Source organism: Mesocricetus auratus, unplaced genomic scaffold (assembly GCF_017639785.1).
Source record: "Mesocricetus auratus isolate SY011 unplaced genomic scaffold, BCM_Maur_2.0 Super-Scaffold_100013, whole genome shotgun sequence".
NCBI lineage: Eukaryota > Metazoa > Chordata > Mammalia > Rodentia > Cricetidae > Mesocricetus > Mesocricetus auratus.
In genome coordinates this window covers 62,469,350-62,479,722 of record NW_024429196.1, presented here as the reverse complement: position 1 = coordinate 62,479,722, position 10,373 = coordinate 62,469,350, and the positions used below count along the sequence as shown (strand labels likewise).

The following is a 10,373-nucleotide window of genomic DNA, read 5'->3' as shown; positions in this document are numbered from 1 at the left end:
CTTCCTATGTAAGGTAGTTACTATTTTCTATAAATGAGGCATTTTTAAATCCCAGAGCCTAATTTAGGCCACTCTCTAAGCAGTTAGTATTCCGGAATCAAAGACTGCGGAGACATGTACACTGCACAACACAATCCCACTGCAATGTGAATTAGAGGGTTGTGTTCTGTAACATACGAGGCAAAAACTTTCTTAGAAGGGTTGAAGAATGCAACATGCATTTCAGACTTTTCTTACAAAATGTATAAGGAAAATTTTCAATGATATATTTATGACACGTGAGTGACAATGTGCTTGACCCATACAGGTCTGAATCCATATAAATAGAATACAATGTGTAAGGGAAACTATTCAAAGGGTGTAAGCTCCTGAAAAGTGTGCACCCTCCAAATCAACTTGAGTCCTTAGGACACTCAGCTACTCTTCCATGAAAAAGACTGTTGTTTTCCACATAAATTAAATAACAACACATAGACATATTAAAGCCTCAAGTCCCAGAAACCCTCAGCTTTAAAAACCACACACCTTCCTTCGTACTGAAAGCCTGGTATTCGGCATTTATATGGGAGTTAGCATTACAAGACAAAGTCTGACTGTTTCCTGAATCCATGTCAAGTATTTTCACAGCACTCACCTACGTCTCCACTTGCAAACTGTCACATGATCAATGTTAACAGAAAGAAAAGTTTGGCACATAGATCAATTTCTCAAAACGTCCCTGTAACTTAACAGAACACTGTTGAGAATGATGATTTCAACACCAATGTTAACCTGATTGGCAGCTAAACAAGGTGCTTTTTCTTGCAGCTTCACGGAGTGTCATGTGCACCTTGCCTGGAACGGAGGCACATAAGGTGCAATGCGGTAGTGCAATCTCTTGGACGCCAGAGGGCAGGCTTTCCACACGGCTCAAGGTCTTCCCTAGGTTTTGACTTGCTGGGTCCCTGCTTGTAAATTTCATTTCAGCTGGTTAACAACGCCATTTCTGGGGAAGCTGTACATCTATTTCATGAGTTAAGAAGACATTCCCTCAGAACCTCAAAGTGTCGCGAGGATCCTTGAAAAGGAGATGATAAGAGTCAGTACAGTCTGCCCCACGCCCCACACCAGGGCTTCCAGGGGGGCCATGTTCTTCCCAGCCACTCTGTAGATGCCTGCCACTGCTGCACCTGTGAGGGAAGCAGAGCACACAGTCACCCAGGGTACCAGCTGCCACACGGCTGCTGCAAAGGTCACCTTCCATTTACCACAGCAGAATACTTAACACATCCCCACTTTTCCATGTGCCTGGTTCAAAGTTACCTTTACCGCAGGACACAAAACCATAAAATCCAAGAATGGCTTTTTCAACTCAAAGTTAAAATACACAGTTTATGCTCTCTTTTAATGTGAAAACTGTTTTAACAATTGCCACTCGTCTTTTACTCCAGAATTAACTCTCATCCCCATAAATATAGGAAAGGACAGAATTAGGTGCGGTCCTGGAACTGCGCACTAATTCTAGCCAGTAGTCAGAACACAAACAAGCTTATCCTTGCCTCATAATACAACTAATGGTGTTGGAATAACTCGGCAGTCACCTGGAAGAAATAGACTGAAGTTCCTACCTCAAACCATCAGGAAGACTAAATAAGAAAATGCTAAAAATAATAACATATCATAAACTTTGAAACACAAGTGAAGGTCTTAGTATCCTATGAAAGGGGGGAGGGGAAGGAGGCAATCACAGTGGCTCACATCTTTAATCGCAGCTCTCATGAGCCAGAGGAAGATGGAGTCCCAGCCCAGCCAGGCCACACAGGTTACACAGAGACCCTTTCTCAAAAGTCAAACAAATGTGGTCTGGAGGCACGGCTCAGTGGTTAAGGGGCAGCATTCCCATGGCCCATGAGCCCACACTTTCTGTCTTTAACTGTTTCAACCTTCCTGACACACTTGGTCTCAGCAAGAGCTGTGCAGGTTTTACTCTACTTGTAATACTTGGATTAAACGGGGAGGGGTAAATACTCCCTGAAATTTGGTAGGGTGACCCGAATACCACATTTGGGTCTGGAGATGGGGCAGGTTCTTCAGCATTCAATGATTTAAAGGAGTCACTGCTCCACTAGTGCTTTCTATTTCTCCTCATGCAATTTGACATTTGACAAGTTTTATGTTTTTAACTTCTTTATTTTTTCCTACACTTGGGTTCTTTCTTCAGCTCCAGTCTGTATTTGACTGACTGAGCGCTTAGCTTGTCGGCCGTCTATAACTCTCCACAGCACCAGGCCCCTGTGAATTCTAACTAAGCAACATCGTAGGGTTTCCTCACAGCAGCACAATGAAATTGTGACTGACAGACACGCACACCACTTGTAAGATGGTGTTTGGGGTTTCAGCACAGCACGCAGCCCTCCCACTGAGGAAAACAGTTTACTCTCTGATGAAAGGGCAGGTGAGCTCCTTCAGTGAACATGGTCACATATCCTAACATTCCAGAGCTTCCCAAGAAAGCTAACAAAACCACACTCAGACAGTTCATGAACAGCTAACTTTGAATTACCTAGTACATACTACACCATACCACCTCCACGACACACACAAAACCAGAGGCCTAGGAAAGTGGACTTGCTGGGAGAATAGAAAACAGATGAAGACATCACTAGAGCTGAGAGATGAATCCCGGGACCTTGAGAATACAGCGAACAAGAAGGCGGTACCCATAGAATCATCAGCAACTGCTGAGTTACTTCAGTGGCTGCTGGGGTGAAAACTGACTTACCATGGAGGAGGGGGTCCCACCTAACGCTAAAGACAAAGGTCGACTTGGGCCAGGAATGAGTTATGGTCCGACTACCAGACACCTGTTTCTGTGAACAGTTTTCTTTGGAACAAGTAATGTCCATTCATTTTCCCACAGCTCTGCTTTGTGTTACAATGAATGGCAGGCTTGAGCAACCGAGCTCACCTTGAGCCTCTGAGTCTAAAACATTTACCATCTGTCCCTTTAAGAAGATGTTTACTGACTCCTCCTCTAGATGAGTTAAAGACCTCACTATAATAGGTAAAGCTATAAAATAAAGAATATATATCATAATGTCCTTTTTGAGACACAATTTCCTAAAGCACCAAATTATATACCATAAGTGTGGAAAAAAAGACCTGTAAGCTGATTACATTGCTAATTAGACATTGCTACTCAATAAACTCACTGGATGAAGGAACTGGTAAGAGCCTGGGAAAACGCATTCACAGAGTCCATGCCAGGCCAAATCCCTCAGCCTAAACATATAAGAAGCATCCAAAAAAAAAAAAAGCACAGGATTAAGTGATGTGCAGAGGGGGAAATTTGTGTATATCAAGTGAAGGAAGCGATGCTGAGACTATCAGTATACAGAGAAACGCAAACTAAACCCATAAAAACACGTTGCCCTACAACTTTAGATTTGCTAAAATATTTACAAAAGATTAGTCAGCTAAAACTGGTCACTATACATAAACAAACTAATTTTTGTTTTCTTTTTAAAACTTTATTTGTAATGGAGCATGGTAGTGCATGCCTTTAATCTCAGCACTCCAGGGACAGAGGCAGAGGCATGTTCAACAGAGAGAGTTCCACGATAGTTAGCCAGGGCTATGAAGAGAAACGCAGTCTCAAAACAGACAGACACAAAAGGCACTCTTTATGCACGTGGGGTAAGGGCAGGTTGTGTGTGACATGGAGAGGGGAGGGGAGGACGGGGTCCTTGCTATCACTCCACCGTATCCCCTTGAGCCCACTGACCTGAAGCTCATCCATTTGCCGCTGAGCTACCTAAGCATGAGTCCACAAACCCCTAACCTCCAAACCTTCCCCCAGCATCAGTGTCTGGGCTACAGGCTTGCAAGGCCATACTCAAGTAAGCAAGCAAACAGAAAAACCAACACCATATCACTTTGTCTTGGAAATAAAATCTAAGTAACAAACAGAATGGATATATGGTAATATGTAACCCATCAGCATCGTACTGATAAGGATATTTAGCACAGACACACATGTAGACAGAACACCCATACATATAAAATAAAAATGGAAAAGGTTTTAAAAATATAAAGAAAAGGAGAAGATACATAGCTGAATATTCTAGCTAGTTTTAATTCATGGTTGCCAGTCAAAAAGTTAGCAACAAAACATTTCTGTGTATTCTTGCTAACACAAGAACCAAATTTTTATCTGAAATTTGTGCCAGACTTATGTTTTCAAGGATATATAGCATTTCATTTATAGTTTTAAAAAATCATCCCAGCACTAGGATGGCAGAGGCAGGCGGATTAAGTCCAGCCTGGTCTACACGGTGAGTTTAAGAACAATCAGGAGTACACAAACAAACCCTGTCTCAAAAACAAACAAATAAGTAAATAAATATTAAAAAATAAATAAAACCACCAAAACCTACTAACTTATTATATTCTTGATGGAACTGAAGGTGGGTTATATGCACACACATATTAGACATAAGTAGAAGTAGACCCTTCACACCCTTCAAAATCTTACAATGACATCACAGACACAGGCATAATGTTTACAACATCTCACCAAACTGGCTGCCCCTTCCTGTCTCTAAATGTCAGTCACCACAGTGAACACTACACAGCCATCACCTAGCATGGACCCTGACATTAGTACTGACTCTACTTGTGCCTCTAAATTCCTCTTCCTTCCCCTTTACTCTCCCACATCCTTCTGTCCTTCCTTTTCCTTCTTCATGCCATCCACCCAGTCGACAGTGTCCTTTGAGAACTCACTGTCTAGGTAGTTTTTATTAGTGGGTATGGCAGGGAGAGCCTGCTCCCTCAGAGTTTTCTCCTGCTTCTTTTCACACAGTCCATATACAGTTAGAGAACACAATATCTAACTGAAGACCTTTCCCTTATCTACCCCCTTTTAAAAATACCTATCTGTGGCCTGGAGACTGCTCAGAGGTACACAAGACTGCTCTTGCACAAGACCTGGGTTCAGTTCCCAGCACCCTTGTGGCAGCTAACACCCATCTGAAACTCCAGCTCCAGAGGACTCAGTGCCCTTCTCCTGCCTCTGTGTGTACCGCATGCACACAGGGCACAGATGCACAGGCAGGCAAAACGCCAAAATGCATCTCTTAAAAAGGACATGAAATCTGCTTGTTTTCTATGGCCTGCAGGAAGAAACCCAGCTTCTGCCTAGCAACTGAAGGCCCTTTAGCGCTCATTCCAGTCTCTTCCAACAGCTCTCTTATGACCCTAGCAGCTGCCCCTGGGCCTGGGCCCTCATCTCAACCCTGATCTGTGACAAGGTGGACAAGAAACCACAGGATAAATCACACAATGCCCCCAAATAAGCCAGCCCAGAACACCAAACAGTCAAGAAGAGATTAAAAAGGGAGACAGACAGACAGGCAAATCACTATTTCCCACATGGGTTTCACTACTGTCTTGATGCCAGGAGACAGTTAGACACAGAGAGACCACTCCCCTTTTCAGTCAAGATATGCTAATCACTATGGAACAGGTGGAGGAAGGAGCCCTTGCCCTATAAAGATAAAGCTTTCCTCACACTGTGGCCAGAATCAACTTAAACAATCCCTTGTGGAGAGCCTGGAAAGAGATGCAGTGTGGCAGTGAGCTGCCCCAGGGTGCAGAAGACAGCCAGAAGTGGGTGCTGGGTAAGTGTATGCCTCAAAAGCAGGAAGTCGCCAGCTGTAAGTCACCTCTAAGACAGCAGCTGGGGTCCCCCAGGCTGCAACTGCTCAAGCAGCAGCTCCAGAAAGCAGAACTCTCTGAGGAGCAGGGCCAAGTTCAGTGTCAGGGAACGGCCAGGGGAGCAAACCAGGTGACATGTAAGAGAGACAGCTCAGCAGAAAACTTGTACATTTCCTGAGGCAGAGAAGTTTTGTCATAATATATGGTACAGGAAGAAATGCAATTATATAGTGTTGTCACAGGCAGATAGATGAGCCGTTCTTAAATGACAGCTGCCACTGTCATATTTTAGTCCCTCCCTCCCTCCTTAGTAAACAGTTGGTGTCTTTAAAGCAGAAACTAGTCTTTCTATAAAGCACTTTCCAACCAAACCACCACTATGGCCCTTGCCAGTGTCACTCCCATGAATTCCCACATAGTGAGGTGCAGCTGTCTGTCTGGTGAGTGAGTGAACTCCTCTTTGTGTTCCAGGCCCTGGACTGTAGAGCGCTGAGGAGTAGTGTACACGAAAGATAAGGCTTCTTTTACAATCAGGACAGTACTGACCAAATCAGTAATGACATAAAAAATGATGTCCTTGAACAGAACAAGTCAACTTACTAGTAATCATTGCTCCAGTTACAGAAGCCAGAAAGCCGATGCTGACAGCAATGATGGAGATGACTCTGCCCTGCCTGTGCCTCTGCAGCATCACAAACATCAGCACGCCTGCAGCACCGTGGACAAACAGAGAGGAGAAGAGAGCCCAGAGGAAGATCCAGTACCACATCTCTGAAAGGAAAGAACAGGGTTAGTCCTGCTGCAGAGACACAGGTTAGAGACTCAGCAGCAAACAGTGAGCAGCCAGGGCTGGGAGAAGCCTCAACCAGAGCCACATCTAAAAGGGCCTAGCCTGCTGTGGGACACACAGTGTCACCCAGCAAGTAAGTCAGTGATCATGGATGCTAATGCTTGATGAAGAAGAGTTCCTTCATGATCTCTGAAGGTGAAGGCCACACTGCCATTTCTTCTCCATTTCCCATTCACAATGCAATCCATCAGCTTGTCTCTCGTCACTGTAATAATCTTACCCTGGATTTTCACAATCCCTTATGCTTTCTTCAACACTCCCCCGCTTGCCTGTTCACCGCTGACTTCATATACCACGGGGACAGAGCACACCCTGCATTCATTTCCTTTCTTCCAGGCCCCTGCTGCCTCCCACGCCATTACACACTTCTCATAGACATGGATTCCCTGTACTTGCTAACTCCCTGGCCACGTTCAAGAGGCACACACAACAGAGACAGCAGTTGCTCCAGGTGGGGCCAATCCTTCCCTTTCCCTGGGAATTCTTGACTGGAATGCACTGACTCTCCTCCATCTTTGGGTAACTGAAATTAAACCTACTCCCTCCTCATTCAGTGCAAGCCACCATACCAAAAGAAAGAAAATAGACCCATCAAAGACAAGAGGCCACCAAGTATTTCAGTGACTTCTGAGGTCTCACATTACTATCCTTAAATAGGAGCTAACATCCCAGTTTCTCGTAATAAGATGGGTTTCATGTGAAGTAATTCAGAGAAGGCCTTTGGTACAGTGTGTCTTTACTACATCCCCATTATCTGCTGAAAGTATGTAATTTGTTCTTAGTTTCACAGTGAAGTCACAGTTAAGAGACTGAGTCTTAGAAGGGACTGTGAACTTTTGAACAGTGTTGTGGCTATTAAAAGACTGTAGGGATTTTTAAAGTTGCACTAAACACATTTTGTATCATGAGATGGCCATGAACCCAGGAAGGTCTATGGTAGAATGTAGTGGTTTGAAGGAGAATGTCCCCATTGGCTCATGTATTTGTACACTTTATCTCCAGTAGGTGGTGCTTTTTGAGATCTGGCACCTTTAGGAGGTGAACCTTTGTGGGATGAAGTATATCACTGATGGACTTCAAGACTTTAGTGTCACCTCCCTTCCTACCCTGTTCCCATTCTCTAGCTCTGCTTCCTGTGTGTGGAAGAAGTGAGATCAGCCAGCTTCCTGCTCCTGTCACCATGCCATGCCTTCCCTGCTGTGATGGGCACTATCTCCCTGGAACTGTAAGCCAAGGTAAATCTATCTTCCTTAAGTTGATTTTAGTCAGAATATTTTATCACAGGAACAGGAACATAACTAATACAATACTCTAAAGGATGAAGAATAGACTAGATGCTCAAAGAGACACTGGCACACTGACACAGCCAACCTCACGCCATCATATTCACCACAATTAGGAGACAAAAGCAACCCAAGTACAGAAACACATGAATGAACAGCATATCACATACACAGATCAAGGGAAATCAATCAGCTTTAAAAGGACAGGAAATTCTGCTACATGGGTCAACATGGATGAACCCTGAGGACATCTGTTGAGTGGACTGACCAGTCACAGAAATAAAAATACTGTATGATCTTAGTGCCATGATCAAGTTCACAGGAAATACAATGGTGGCTGCCAGGTAATGGGGAGGATGAAGATTGTGGGTTTAATGAATCCAGAGTTTCAGGGTTTGTTGGGAATATTCCTTTATTTTTGTCATAATTAACTCATACTCATTTTAAAACTTAGTGGGCTTCTCCACCCTCCTTTCTGCCCTGCTCAGAGTTTGAATTTTATAAGATGTCAAGGATCTAGAGGTCTGTGGCAAAACAAAATGAATTAGTAAACTGTACCCTTAAAAATAGTAAAGTTTATGCTACCTGAGTTGGCATAAAAGATACATTTGGTATTTGTTTCTGGCTCCTTGCACAGGGCTCCTGAAAATCTTGAAATAGCTGGAGAAAATGTATGTTAAATATACAACTTAGGTTTGACTTTTACTGATGGTACTGGTCACAAGAAAGTTGTCTTAATTTTCTAGCTCACCCACTTATTTCCAGGAAGGAGAGAGAGCAGGGAGGAGGGGTCAAGACTCACAAAACAAAACCTGAACTCCTAAGTCTGACCAACTTCCAGGTTGTCAGACATGTGCAAACACTGGATGATGTTACAAGACAGGAAAGTTCCACCACTCCATTCCCTATGTTTACAAAGTGAGTTCCTGGGTCAGAGGCAATTCTGTGTGTAATACCAGGAGGATAGATAAGGCATTCTCTAAGTCCATGGATAGTGGTCTTGGCAGAAGCATTATGTGCATGAAAGGAAAATTCATAACCAGGATAAATCCCTACTCCAGTAAGAACAAAGCACTCTTCCCACAGTGGAAGTTGCCCAATGGAGTCAACTACCATCAAGTTGCAGCTAGTCACCTCAGGGAATGGTGCCGTTTCTGGGACTAAGTGCTGGTGTCTACTGTTGGAAGATCTTCCACTTAGTAGCAGCTGTAGCCAAGTCAGCCTTGGTGAGTGAAGTCTATATGTTGAGCCCATCTCTGCCACCACAGCCACTTTGTTCACCAGTCCACTGGGCAATGGTAGGGATGGCTGGGGAAAGAGGCTGACTGTGCACAGAACTGGTTATCCTATCTACTTGATTACTCAATTCCTTTACTGCTAAAGTCACCTTTGGATGAGCATACATTGAACACACACCTCTTCACATTCTTCACCCATTGGATATATCAGTCCACATACTTCTTCCTCAGATGTCTTTCTCACCAATTTCCAATCTTGCTCTTTCCAAGTTCCTGACCATCCAACCAAACAATGGCCCATGAATCAGTGAACAGACATCTGGCTATTTCTCCTTCCAAACAAAATGTGAACATGTGTACTGCCTGAAATTTTGCCCACTGTGAAGATTTCCCTTTGCTGGTGTCTTTTAGAGAGGAGTTGTTCTAATGTTCCAGCTGCCCACTTCTGGTGATGTCTGCCTAATGTGCAGAACCATCAGTAAACCAGGTCCTAGGGTCTTCCTTCCTCAGTTCAGTCAACTTATCATAGAGCACACTCCATGAGGCTCTAGGTGCATGCTTGAGAACAAACAGCATTACAACAGGAGTAGAAACCATAGGCGTTTGGGCAACTTGCTTGTGCCTTTAGGATCTGCTTGGGTCCTAACACATATATACTTCCATTTGATAATGGACTGCTGCTGACTTAGTGGGTCAGATAACACCTAGCTCATGATGGGCAGCTCAGATAGCATGGCAACTTGGCAGCCCATTACAGTTTCCATTAAGGCCCAAAAGCAGGCCAAGAGCTGTCTCTCAAAGGGAGAATAGTTGTCTGCAGATGATGGTAGAGCCTTGCTCCAAAATCCCAACATTCTCTTCTGTGATTCACATATAGAGACCTGCCAAAGGTTCCAAACAGCATCCCTAGAGACCACTGACACCTCAAATACCATCAGGTCTGCTGGATCATATGGTCCAAGTGGTAGAGCAGCCTGCCCAGCAGCCTGGACCTGTTTCAAAACAAAGCTTTCTCTTGTTCTAGACACTATACAAAGCTAGCAGCTTTCCAAGGCATTTGGTATATGCGCCAGAGTAATACACCCAAAGGAAGTGTATATGCTGACCCTGAAGAAACACTTCCCAGATGATTTTAGCTCAATGATGCTTGTCTCTTGTTAGTCACAGCTAATATCTCAGCTCCAGCTAACCAACATCAACTATCCCAGTTAGGCAAAGGGTTTACTTCAATGGTTCTGGTATCTTGTTAATCATAGCTGTTTCTTCAGCCTTAGCCTAGCAGAACCACAAATTCCTAACTTGAAA

The 10,373-nt window shown here is 43.9% G+C and overlaps 1 protein-coding gene across 2 annotated transcripts in view; it reads right to left on the bottom strand.

The window, feature by feature from the left end:
* Positions 1-534: 534 nt before the first annotated feature.
* Tmem170b (transmembrane protein 170B) overlaps positions 535-10,373 on the bottom strand; it is a 28,944-nt gene continuing 19,105 nt past the window's right edge. The window contains exons 2-3 of one of the 2 annotated variants that reach the window (XM_005066361.4): positions 6,298-6,468; positions 535-1,169 (exon numbers count right to left, since the gene is read on the bottom strand). In XM_005066361.4, the coding sequence (XP_005066418.1) occupies positions 1,039-1,169; positions 6,298-6,468 (302 nt within the window). In that variant the 3' untranslated portion in view covers positions 535-1,038. The remainder of the gene's footprint in view (positions 1,170-6,297; positions 6,469-10,373) is intronic. The other variant, XM_040755887.1, reaches the window with a different exon arrangement.